Source organism: Plectrocnemia conspersa, unplaced genomic scaffold, assembly GCF_051122295.1.
Source record: "Plectrocnemia conspersa isolate PC_06_02 unplaced genomic scaffold, ASM5112229v1 ptg000011l, whole genome shotgun sequence".
Lineage (NCBI taxonomy): Eukaryota > Metazoa > Arthropoda > Insecta > Trichoptera > Polycentropodidae > Plectrocnemia > Plectrocnemia conspersa.
The window spans coordinates 15,949,506-15,963,302 of NW_028277175.1; the positions used below are offsets into that span (position 1 = coordinate 15,949,506).

A 13,797-nucleotide genomic window follows, 5' to 3' on the forward strand; every position below is an offset into this window, starting at 1 on the left:
ATATTTTAATAAAATATTTTATTATTTCTATAATAGTTTTTGAATTGCTACTGTAAACATGACGTCATTATCTTCGTCATAGACTGAATTGCGATTAAATAAATATTTTAACGTTTCAGTTAAATCTGTTCGTCTCCATTTCTCCACATGCTTTTTAAGAGCAATTGTCATTTCTTAACTCAGTGTATATTTCAGTTTGCGCAATTGCTGGAATGGGAATAATTTAAAAATGGCTGTAACAAGTTAGCATCACGTAGACAAAGGCTTCGACAGTTAATTATATTAGTTTCAGAACTTCTAGAGTTTCTGCCATTTTCACATATTCATCTTCTTCAAATATCATGAAAAATTTATTTAAATCGAATTTCGTTTTTAGTATACTCGATTTAAAATCGCTCAAGCATATCAAAAAGACAATTTTTCGTTATATGATATTTTATAATGTATTTTAGATAAGGGTCTAATATTAGTGCACAAATTTATTATGTTTTTAGTTTCACTTTGAGTTATTGAAAAGCATTTTACATATACTTTAGTGAATTGACTTCGATCATCTTCTCCAGAACACGATTCTAGGGAAGAAGATATATATTTATATTTTATAAGAACATCACAAATAGCCAAGTGAATATCATTAGCGATGCATAATTGGTGCTCTAGTAAATGCCTATCATTATCCAATGAAATACGGTGCTCTTTCAGTAATTCGAGATAAATCAATATGTAGTAAAAACATTGAATGAAAACCACTTTGTAATGTCACCGTTTCAACATATATGATATCAAGTAATTGATTTTCTTTGGATAAAAAGTAGTCACTGATTAATTTTATCTTCAGAGATTCTTTGAAAGTTTCCAGAACAAAAATACTCGATGAAAGATAACCGATTAAACTAGCCCTAAGTGTTTTATTTTTTGTATTAAAAACATAAGTACCTGCAGTACCTTGGTATATCAACCACCAGTTTTTAACTTCAGCTCCAACCACAATTTATTAATATATAGTTTATAAGTTCTGGCCAGGTTATATAACACCTGGCTGAAGGGATTGTTTTGTTAGAATGTGACAATTTCAGATATCGGATTGCTGTTATTCTATGAAAAAGGTTTATTGTTTTAAAATTATTTAATATCTTCTCCCATTTCAGATTTGCTTTGATTTTAATTACGTTTTACATAATATACTTTGAGTATCTTGTGATAAAGTGATAATTCCGGTATTCATGTGTATTGAATTTACTAGTTTTTATGATAACACACTATTACACGTCGATAATCCTAACTTACTACACTTTTGACTTAATAATGAGACTTTATTACGAAATGCAATGAAAATCTCACACCTTCAAAATGTTCAGTATATATAAAAAAGCGTCACAAAAAAAATTGTTTGTGGAATAGTTGTCATCCTTTCTATAATGTTGACAATTATGTTGTTAGCAAATTTAAATTTAAGACGATCCATATGCTGTATAAACATAATACATGTTTGTGTTTTAAAATAACCCTAATGGTAAACCTGCAATGTAATGTCATATAAATATAAATAAATTTGTGTTCTAAATTTATACATGTGCTTATTTACGATTCTCACCCACAAAGTCCATGAATAATATGTCTTGTAGTGTGTTCTTGCAAAAAACAATTAAGTTTTAAGTAGCATAATTAAACTTAAACAGTCGTTAAAAATATTAAATTAACATAAATAATTGTGTAATTCATATTGTATAACTTAATACACATACCTATTTATTACTTATAGTTAGAATAAACATATATCTGCGATTCGTGGGAACAGTTAGATTTTTTTAGTTAAAGTAGCTTTAAAATGGTTAAATAACGAATACTAGTCGACCGTCAGGAATATGTGAAACTTGGATCGTTAAACGTTTACGTGTACTGTAAAATAGTATTTACTAAAAGTGTGGAAGAGTGACTCGAACGAAAACGATATACGCAAATTGATTTTCCGCGTCATTCTTACGTGAAATTTCAGTTGCTTTAAAAATTTATGCATAACCACACGAGGTAAAATACTCATATAAATTGATCCCAAAAAAGTACCCAAACTGTTTTTTCCTTTCTATTAAGTTGACAATCATGAAGAATTACAAATGTTTCACGTTGTGTGGGTTAATGTTTAATATCTCTATGTTTACTTTACAAAAATATTAAGTTTAATGTAAAGTATTATAAAATGTGCCTTTTATACCACATGTGCAACCTTTTACCTATTGTTGCCGAATTACGATGTTTCGATTTTTGCTACTTTGGCAAAAATTGCCGGATCCAACATCATCATTGAAAAAATATTCGGATATTTCGCAAAATTTTGTTATAAGCTTTATTTTATTTGAAACACTATGTATATTTAATAAAATATATTTTTGGACTCAAGTTTTTGTTTGGTGGAGCATATTATTTACGGTACTTATTAATTATATCGACGCCACGCTCAAAAACCGGATCGGTATGAACATCTCTGGATTTTGGCTCCACCGTCTGTGAAAGTGGTCATTAACGTCATGAGCTATTCAGTGTTATCAATGACACTGATAAGCGGTAAATTTCCATTTTAACCGAAGTTTGGCATCTTCCATAAGTTATGACAGGTTTTACAGGAATTTCAACTTCCTCCCCTTATGTCACAAGATTCCATTGAGCCAGACTCTTGTTTGCTTCACACTTTCTCAATTCCACTAACCCTTTCCCTCTAAGCTTGTGACATAATTTACGGAAGCCGCTTTTGAGGAATAAACATGAGCAAGGCGATAAAAAACTAAGTATTTACGTAGTAAAACGTTGTTAGCCACTTTCGCAGACGATAAAAAAATCAAATGTTCATAACCATTGGTTTTAGAACGTGGCGCCGATATAATTAACTCTACTTACCCCATTGTAAGACCTTGGGCTAGCGTCTGTAATGCTACGCACGGGAGTTTTGCGTGCCCTCAGGAAAATATTATATGTGGAGCTCCCCGAAGCAAAAATGTGGGAGCTCATTTATATATGAATTTATTTAGGTTTTATTATGACCAAAACCTGGCGGCTCTGGTAACACTGACGTGACGTCTTTGGTGGACTTGCAATGGCCGGTGCTGCCTCGTGCGCCGGTATATTGTAATACTACTGCAGCGGCTCAATCTGCGTCTAATTGCCACTAAGGTAATAATACATGAATATGATTTTATTTATTATTTTAATAAATATTTATTGCTTTAATATCATAAAACATACATTTATTTTGTATTAATAATTATATATTCACTTTCATAAAATAGTTAAAATTTACGGCATTTAAACCTTATAGTCAGCATGCTGGGGCCTTTTATAAAAAAAATCTTGAAATCTTAGCTTTGTCTATTTATTTTATAATTTTACAATTTAAAAAGAATTGTTTTTTTACATAGTCAAGATAACGCACTAAGAGCTACGTTAGCTCTATCGTTAGCTCCCATGTTTTCGCTCAGGTGGCGACAGTGGTCTGCGGCGTCTGCGGCGGCGGGGTGTGAGGGCGGTGCTCGGCATGAGCCCCTCCGGCCTTTGCGTCCCCCCATGCCTACAGCGCCCCCAGCACCAGCCGCCGGCCTGAGCCACACCGACATGGCGGCGCCCGGCGATGGCGAACAGGGTACGCCACCCCCGCGACTCCTCGTCCTCCGACTCCGACTCCGCCTCGCAATGTTTAGACACCACCATTACACAACGAAGATATCGATGTGTTCTCTATAACCCCTTTTCGCTCTCGATGCGCATATCCACCGTCTCGCTAGATAACATACATACATACACTTGAGTGTCAAAAACAACTAATTGTTTATTACGACGACGCAATCTGAGCGAAGACAAAATTTATGTACTGCAGCTAAACCTACATTATTACAAAACAAATTTAAATATTTTATTTATTTCCATTTGTGGTTAGTGAGTATTCCGGTATTCCTATTTTTTCTTTATGACTTAAATTTAAAAAAATATATTGCTATTACGAAGTTGTTATCTTATTCACCTTATTTATAAATACTGTATTTTCTGCATAAAATATGACGGATATGGTTTATTACCTAATTTAATCTGTGTTTCATTATTGGATCGAAATTCTGCCAATCCTTTAGGCTCTTCTGGTAAATCATCAATTTTACATTTAATGGATCTACAATCTAACTGACAGTATGTGAATCAAGCTCTGTAATCCGTAATCAGAGAACCTTTCTTTGAGTTTGGTAAGATGCCTTATAACTGTGTCCTTGATATTGTCAAAAGTAATATTTTCATAATCTTCTAAAAACATAGATAACTTTGTAAAACAGCTTATTTTGTTCTGCTTTCTATCCAATATAACAGCTTTGATCCAAACGCTGAAATTATATTGATGTTTTTCCTTAGCAATTTTTTGTTTAATGCGTTTACATGCAACCCACAAAGTATTATTAAACTTACGTGCTAGAATATTTTTTTGATCAGCACATTTCCATTTAAGAGCCACCTCATTTCTGTATGACAAAGTATTCAGCACCATAAACCATAGTAAAAAAGCGAAAATATATTTAAAGCATTGTATTTTAGGATTAACTTGGATTATTTTTTAACAGTCACCGTGTACGAGCTTTTTTAATTTCAATATCACAGAAGCCTTACACTTCTTTTACACCTTAAACCCACTACACCATTTTGTTTTTGTGACATTTTTGCCATATATATATATATATATATATATATATATATATATATATATATATAAACATGTTAGCGATTAATTTCAAGTGCGATTTGTACTTTGGCATGAATGAAACTAGATGAACCTCGTTTTGAAGATTAGGAATTTGTAACATACTGCAAGTTGTTTCCATGTGCATGTTTTTGATGAACCTGATAGCTACATCCTCCCTATTTTCCCATATTTCAAATTGTCCTGTTAGTCTTTGCTTCTTTTTTTTTACATTTGCAAAAATATGTAACTTTTTATAAATTAACGATAATTTCATTATTCAATGATGCTATATGTGGGGAGCCCCTATTTATGCTATAAGTTATTTAAATATTTCAATAAGTTAAAGTGTTTTTCAACCTTAAGCTATACAAAACAAAAAACATTACAAGGCCCAAAGGTTCCTGACACCTTTAGGTGTCCAATGCATACTGGCGATTTTCTTGATATATTCTATAGGTGTTTAAGGGTTAAAGAAGGTAATTTTACACCAATATAGCGCTTGCTCTTATGTATCCAAGAAGACGATTAGAAAAATCAATGGATTTTCTTGGGAACTCCTTTCTCACCCACTGTATTCTTCAGACATTGTTCCAAACGACTATCATATATTTAAACCATTATGAGATTTAGGTTGAAATTTTTTTTTACAAAAATGGATATAAAAAACGACATTAAAGAATTTATTGCTTGCAAAAATACACTATTTTTCGAATCAAAATAAAAAAATGTATTAACATATCGAGAAAAATTTAAGAAAAAGATGGAGAATTTAGTAGAAGTATTACATTTTTTAATTTTTAACTCATTTTACCCGTTCTGTAAAAAATGTGAAGTCTTAAAGAGCAACCTGATATAATATACCTAATTCGTTTTCTGAAGTTGCTGAGTGGCTGTCACTCGCAACAGCCCAAGCAGGAGGTCGATGGACCAAAACCCCAGCGTCCAGGGCCGCCGAAAAAAAAAATTGGAACCCCTGTGACATTTAAAATATAATATTTAACACTAGATTTACGAAACCTGTCAAATTGACGGATTTCTAATTTATATTCTGATTTGATTTGTATCAGACAGTATTTTTTCTGGGATTTTTTTACGAGTTTATACTTGAACAATCAAAATATATTAACAATATTTTTATTTTTTTAAATTTGCTCACTATATACCTATTTTTAATGCCACTCGTCAAATTAGGTACTAGGCTTGTATTATTACTTTCCAAATATTAACAATCTAAACAAACAGAGAGTGGGTTTTCTGGTCAAAATCAATGAAAGTGTTTCAAAATTTTATTAAAAGTTACTTAATCATGTATTTACATAATAGTTAATCAGTATGTATACTAATGCGTTTCAAATACGTTTCAAAATTCAGACTTTCAATCCAACCACCGCAATACCGACCACGCGGCTGAGAAACGGAGACAGTTAAAGCTCAGCTTCGGGCAAGGCAGCGGTGGAGGATTCCCGCACGCCGGCGGCTTCTTGCCGTTCACAGGGAACTCTAGCGATGGTTCCAACTCTGGCGGTGCCAGGCCACGCATGTCTCACGGAAAAACGCGACCGATACCGGACGTGTTGCCAGATGCCAACGCTCGGTGAGTACATATTTATTAGTATCGTTAGATTTTAATTTCAAAGAAAAAACGAATCAGTCCGTTGAGTCTTTGAAAGCAATATACCTAGTTTATTTTAAAATTTTCAGTTACACCTCGGGCCATCATCATAGTAGATTAAGGTATAAAAACGAAAAAATAAGCCGACCAGTGTTCTGCGCACTAATTAAGCATATAATAAACAAAGCATGAGTTTTTTGAGTTCATTAATTATGTGAAAGAGTGTAAATGAACGGTACCTAAAAGTTTCTAGAATACTAAAAATATAAATAAACGCCGCATGTAATTGATTCTTCCACTTCAAGAAACGCTTATTTATGAAGCGATTTTTAGCAAAGTTATTGCTTCAAACCATTGCTAGCAGAGTTGAACATTTTTAGACAAAAACTGCTGAACAATCGTTTAAGTAAGAGTATTATCATGATGCTGGACTAACATTGCAATTCATTCAAAGTGATTGAACCACTCATTAACTTAAGGTTTTCGTTTAGCATCATTTTTAAAGATTTATGAATGTCTGTGAATGTGCAGAATAATTTTTCGCATACACTTGCGCTACTGTGTTATTTGTCAAAAATAATGCCAAGAAAATGTGTGATAATCACACTAAGTAAACACTATATACTGTTTTATCATTATAGAATAGTTATATCTAGAGACACAACCCTGAACTACGTTTAGTTTATATACATTTTAATTCTGGAAACTTTTGGACATCATCATAGTTAAAATTTTGAATACGTTGTAATTTTCTACGAAGATCGAATAACTTGATTGGTTTATAGAGTTTTTTTAAAAATGTTTTTGTTCAAATGACGAATTTTACTAAAAATTAAATGAAAGCATGAGGAAAATGAGACCCTATTAGAAATATAACTATTTTATCTTTTTCCTAAAAAAAATCTAAAATAGTTATACGGTGCTCTAATTTGTTAAAATAACAATTTTGTATTAACCGTATCTACTATATCGTAAAATTGACTGCATGGGATTCAAAATTTGAGATTCGTTTTTATGTTTGTGAAACAACAATGTGTTATATAATTCTAAAAATATCTAAATCGAATTATTTAGATTTAGTTTTGTGTATGTACTTGAGTTACTTGAGTAATATTTAAAATATAACTTATTATTTATGTTGAAGGCTTGATTATATTTCAACAGGGAACGTCTGCGTATGTGTCAGTCCATGCACTCTACGGGTAAATTACAACTCAGCGAAGGAATATTCGATTTTACCGCTGAAGACTTGCAGGACCTCGGAGAGATAGGTCGCGGTGCTTTCGGAGCCGTCAATAAAATGGTTCACCGAAAGTATGTCGAAAATATTTTGTCGGATGTATTTTTTTATAATTATTAATTGTCTTTGTGTACGTTTGAAACAGGACAAATTTTGTTATGGCTGTTAAACGGATTCGATCCACGGTGGACGAACGAGAGCAAAAGAATTTATTGATGGATTTGGACGTGGTCATGAGAAGTAACGATTGTCTATATATTGTACAGTTTTATGGAGCTTTGTTCAAAGAGGTAAGTTAATGCATATATAAAATAAACTTTTCGACTAAAAATATTATATTTTATAAATATATTTATCATTTCAGGGCGATTGTTGGATATGTATGGAATTAATGGACACTTCTTTGGACAAGTTTTATAAATTTATATACGAGACTTTACAAAGGAAGATACCGGAACCTATTATAGCTAAAATTACCGTAGCAACTGTTAAAGCACTCAACTACCTCAAAGAGAAATTAAAAATTATCCATAGGTACTATTATTTTTGACATATTATTCTGAACAATGTACAAAACGGAATAATTATGATTTCAGAGACGTTAAACCATCAAATATATTACTAGACAGGAGAGGTAATATAAAACTTTGTGATTTTGGGATCTCGGGTAAACTTGTAGACTCCATTGCTCGTACCAAAGATGCTGGCTGTCGGCCGTACATGGCGGTTAGTATTATATATATTTTGTGAATCTAAAATGTTTTATTTTTTTTAACTTATTTATTGAATGTTTATAGCCAGAACGAATAGATCCGATGAGGCCTCCTGGATATGATGTCCGATCGGACGTGTGGTCGTTGGGTATCACTTTGATGGAAGTAGCGACGGGGCACTTCCCTTATCCTCGATGGGGCTCCGTTTTCGAACAGCTGTCTCAAGTCGTTCAAGGGGACCCGCCTCGCTTGTCTCTGCGCGAAAACGGAAACTGCTTCTCGCAAGAATTTGTTGATTTTGTAAATACTTGGTAAGTGATAACATTCAATGTTTTAGTTTTACCAATTTTAGGAGCAAAAACAAAAAAGGCTCTTTTAATTACATTTCTATATTTGATTATGATAAACTAAGGTACACCGTACTTCTTTAATTCATTTAAAGACGATTTAAAGCTGTGAATTTATAAAATTAATTTATTTTGTAATTGTAGTAATGTAAACTACTATTATTGATTTTTTTAGCCTAGTGTCTGAAATCTTTTACTTTTTAAAAATGTTAGACCTTTCTACATTATCTGCCATATTTAATATGATTTTTATTTTCAGCTTAATAAAAGAAGAAACTCAACGTCCCAAATATAACAAATTACTGGAGCATCCCTTCATCAGGGGCGGCGAAAGGGCGAATCCGGATATAGCCACTTACGTCGCTGACGTATTAGACGGTATGGCCCGCTAGCAATCACTGTAATAATAAATAGTAAATTATGTAATGCAATATATATACATATAAATATTTATATATATATATGTATTATAATATATACACCCACCCTTTGTGAAGAAAAAAAAACACGTTTTTCGACAATGTCGTACGGTAACTTATGTCGTGATATAATTACTTAGTACATAATACATATTTATAAGAATTTTGATTGTAAGAGTATCGGCTTTAACTACGTGAACTGTATTGGTATTTTTTTAAATTTAAATCTTATACTATCACATGTTAATTTCATAATTTTTATATTCTAAATCTGCTTTTGATTATTCTGCCTTTGTAATATTTTATATCTAGATGGTGCTATCGTGAATTCCAAAGCATCGTTATTTTTTTAAACACTATGTTTTCTGATATATCTATGTAAAAATTAAAGTAAATACAAGTACTAAATCATTATAATTAATATTGGGGTGCTGGAACATTAGTCATTTCTCTTATATAATTGATGAATTTATTTATATATTAATTATCGTCATTGTTTAAAGGTGATTGTAATTTTATCGAATTGCCGCAAATCAGAATTGTATTTATTTTTATATCACGTTGATGGCGAATTTTTTTTGCCTTACGAAACTACTTCAATGTGATGCATTTTAAGAAATTGACGTTATACTCATGCCAGTGCAATATTTTATTTTAAAATTTCAGATGAAAAAATCATACATATTTTATTTATTTATATTATTTATATCTTGTTAATCTTTTTTCGAAATCTATTTAAAAAAATGATCTCGTGCAGTTGTTTTGTCGTGACAGGGTGTTCAATCGAGTTACATTACATATCATTTAAGTTTATGACAATGTAACTGATATGTGTCATAAATTTATATTATTTTCTTTTTATAAATACCAAAACTTGTGTCATGAAAATAATATTTACACGCTTGTGAGAAACGCTCGTTAGGATATGTCTAAAATTATATACAAGCTATGTAAGTCTGTATAATGAAATTTTGATATGAATTCAGTGTGTACATTGATTTGCTTAGTGCTTCAAATATGTTTTTGAAGTTGTGTCGTCATAGGTGATACCGTACCATTTCCAGTTTAGTCATCGAGTCATTTTTGTATATATTATATAAATAGTAAACTAATTATCTGTTAAGGCGGCGATGAATATACACATTCTATAGCAAGTGAAGCTTAAAATATTGTAAATACTCCTAATGCAATGAACGGTAAAATAACACATTTAATAACTAACTAATCATAGTTTGTAACGATGTATTTTTTGCCTTGGGCAGAAATTAGGTTCAAACATATTGAATTATAATATTCTGTACAGTATTGTTAAAAAAAATGTTGAATTGTTCCTTTTGACTTAACGTATTGCCTGTGCTTTATTATAGCTTGTTTAAACGACATTTGAAAACTCATTAACACCGTTTTTTGTTGGTTTTTGTATTGAATGAGAATAGAAAATGTTACAACTAGAAATATTGAAATAAAAAAAATCTTCACTCTCTTTCCTTGTTTTCATTAATCTCTAGGGGGGATTTCGATTGAAATACTACTGTAAAGGATTCATCGTGACCACCCTCAATTAATAGGTTTATATAGACACCTGGATGATTCAAATAAAGACATTTAAAATGCTAATTAAAAAAACAACATTATTCTATAAATTGGCAGCAATGTTACATAAGTATAGAAAAGTAGAAATACAATTCAAGTGTGCAATACGAAAGCACAGCCGCTGCACTTAAATCGTCCATAAAAGTAGTCCATTTTTGACAAATACAAGTCATTTAAATGAATATACAAGTAAATTAGAAACAGGACAAGTTCTGTACACGGAGAGTGACATGTCGATCCATTGCAGAAGTTGAAGGAAAATCGCCAAGAAACAGTGAATGAAATAGTCTCACCTCCAAAGATCAACAAACCACATCATGATGTTTCAGTTCCCACAAGGTGAGTACAGGCGCTGTTGATGTCATGATTCTCGAAAAAGTAAACTTGTTACCCGGTTAATATGAAATGGCATGAAACAGTTTTTGAATGAGTTTAATTATAATAATGTTAAGGAAGAATCGATAAATATGTGGAAAATTTTTTTTTTTAAAAACACCGTAGCATTCAGTGTTAAAGTAGAAGGTGAAGAAGATGACGACATATGTATGTACATTTTATATCAAAATTGAAAGAATTACAGACAAGAGCATGTTGAAGAACTTATGGTGACTATTTTGGGATGAGCGTATGGTATTTTTGGAGGACCAAGGGAAACCTTATCTCATAAAAATCATCTTTTATTTGCAATCATATCAAAACGATGCATATTTCTGAGTGTAATGTTTTGTTGCAATTTGATGATGCTCAGCCCTGTATTGCTCTTTCGATGATTGTAGGGATCTAAGATCATAAATCATGTAAAATTACCCCCGTAAATGTATCAGCTAAAAATTAGTTGTTTCAAAATGACTGTTTGTGTAACTCTGATGGTATCGGACGATAACGAGAAGGATTAATATAGGTAAAGATGCTTTTAAATTTGAAAAATAAATACAAAGGTATATAATTTAAGGCTATATTTTCCAATAATAATTATAAATTTCTGGTTTTATGACTGATCAATATTACGATCTCCTAATAATTTCTTAAACAATTCTTCGTCAATTATTTTGCCGCTACTATGAAACATTTTCCAACTATGCTGGTTGTCGTAAGTTTTGGTGGTGTGAAAAAATATGGAACATATTTTAACTTCGGGCAGTTCGGAGAAAAACATCCAATCTTTCGTGTTTATGATCGTGTCGACTCTTTGCCCTTTGAAGTTGCAAGATACCACCTTTAATTTTTTCTCATCTTCGGTAACATAAATCATACCGATTGTATTCTTAAACAAATAGCTGATGGTGCATATTAAATTAAATAATGAAATTCCTGAAATTAATAAAGTTTATTAATGTGTAATTTAAAAAGAACAAAACCATTTAATTTGTTATTACCGGCGAATGCAAGTCCATATTCCAATCCGGAAGGTATATAGCCCATTGATGCTAATGATGTAGACAAAGGTATTGCTACTATGGTCACTCCCAGCTGCATCCATTTGATTCTACCAATTGCTGATATTAGTCTAATTGGAGGAAAATGATATAACGGCTTATATTTTACAACAGTAGTTTGTTGTGATGATTTAGTTTTGGCCGGTTTTTCATCGGGTATTTGGGGGCTACTCGTAATCGTAGCGATTCTTTGAAAAAATATCACATTATTTAAAGAAACACTTTTTTTTACACAAAAATTCATTGCTTTCAACATTTTCAAGATGTTAAAAAGTCAGATTCGTGAAAAATAACCTAAACTAGTTTGACATTAATTTGGCCATAACAAAGTTAAGGCTTACTATTGCATAATACATATATATTTTTCGAAGAAATGTAGAAATATAATCAAAATTAATGTAAACTATTATTTTTATTATTAAATTTGTTAATAGTAATGCCTCTAACGTTATCTTAGTAACATGACCAGATTTTGAAAATATCAAAGGACACTAAAAAAAAAGAATATGATTATTGCTGCGGTGCTGCGGAAGTGTAAAATAAATGTCCTCTCGGAAATGTTTGCTTAAGGAAGACACATTTTTGAGAGAGTTTAAATAATATCATTTCGATATTTTTTTTGCGAAATAAAAATTGCTACGAGAGCTCGAGAGAGAAATATTTATTTAATGACATCGGGTACTGTTGTTGAGTTATCACTAAATAATTAAGTTGAATACGCAATATTAATACTAATTATTACCTACCAAATAAAATAGTATTTTTCGTAAATAAACATAAAAAAATATAATAACAGGAGCATTTACTTTATATTATTTTTGTATTTAAAAATAAAATTGTGCTCCGTCAATATGTGTTTAAGAAAAATTATGAATTGCACCCTACTTGACTCATATATTATGATTTAAATTTTAAAGAATGGTCCAATTTAACACAACAAAATTTACGGATTATTTCGGATTTTTTTTAATCATCAAACATTTTATGTATTTTACTAATTAGGAAAAATAATAGCAAATTAACGGCCGCCTCTGGACTTTTTGCAGCAGCCAATCCTTTCGATGTAATTTTCGTTGACTTATTCGTGCAATTCGAACATTATCTCGGCAACAACTTGACGGATGTTGGTTTTTAGTTGCTCTAACGTTTCGGGTTTTTGGGGTAGATGCAACTCTTAACGTAACCCTATAAAAAAACAATGTCATTAAATTGCATGCTCTTGACGGCTAGTTTACATTACTAAAACGTGAAATATTGCCAATTGGGAACTTTTCACGCCAAAGATCCAACGTTGCATCTGATGTATGACAAGGTGCGCCGTCTTGTTAGAATTACATGTCTTCCATATAATCAACTTGATCAAATATCTTCGATTTAGTGCAAAAAATAATCCGTTATCATGCACTTATAGCGCTCACCATTGGTTTCCTACTGATCTAACACCCAATCTGTGTGAATTCTTCACTGTGCATGGTCTTTTTGCTTCAGTTATTGTGTTGTCTGAATTTTATACGGGTGTAGGTGCAAGTCCAAATATAAAATGCGCCAAAGTGAGCCATAAGAAAAGCCCAAAAGCTGCGAACGCCGACGAATTAACAATTCTGGGTCTTCGACTACATTTTCATTTACAACAGCAGTATTTTCGACTGAACGGGCGCTATGATGATGCACGGGTCTTACGATATACCCAACGCTTCCAGTCTCTTTAAATTGTTTCATTACGTTG

The 13,797-nt window shown here is 31.7% G+C and overlaps 1 protein-coding gene across 2 annotated transcripts; it reads left to right on the forward strand.

The window, feature by feature from the left end:
* Positions 1–3,463: 3,463 nt before the first annotated feature.
* On the forward strand, positions 3,464–10,525 carry LOC148229676 (dual specificity mitogen-activated protein kinase kinase 4-like). 2 transcript variants are annotated; one of them, XM_088196769.1, is made up of 9 exons: positions 3,468–3,631; positions 6,083–6,305; positions 6,413–6,445; positions 7,488–7,637; positions 7,709–7,853; positions 7,928–8,097; positions 8,160–8,289; positions 8,361–8,587; positions 8,883–10,525. In XM_088196769.1, the coding sequence occupies exons 1-9, from the start codon at positions 3,556–3,558 to the stop codon at positions 9,013–9,015; spliced, it is 1,287 nt and encodes a 428-aa protein (XP_088052895.1). In that variant the 5' UTR covers positions 3,468–3,555; the 3' UTR covers positions 9,016–10,525. The 2 variants fall into 2 exon arrangements, with proteins under 2 accessions (XP_088052896.1, XP_088052895.1); XM_088196770.1 differs by lacking the exon at positions 6,413–6,445 and having other exon boundaries at positions 3,464–3,631; positions 8,883–9,034.
* The last annotated feature ends 3,272 nt before the right edge of the window (positions 10,526–13,797 follow it).

Coding starts and splice junctions, on each gene's coding strand:
- LOC148229676 (XM_088196769.1), top strand. CDS start 3,556: ATGCCTACAGCGCCCCCAGCACCAGCCGCCGGCCTGAGCCACACCGAC. Junction 6,446..7,487: donor CATCATCATAGTAGATTAAG/GTATAAAAACGA, acceptor ATATTTCAACAG/GGAACGTCTGCGTATGTGTC. Junction 8,290..8,360: donor GCTGTCGGCCGTACATGGCG/GTTAGTATTATA, acceptor GAATGTTTATAG/CCAGAACGAATAGATCCGAT.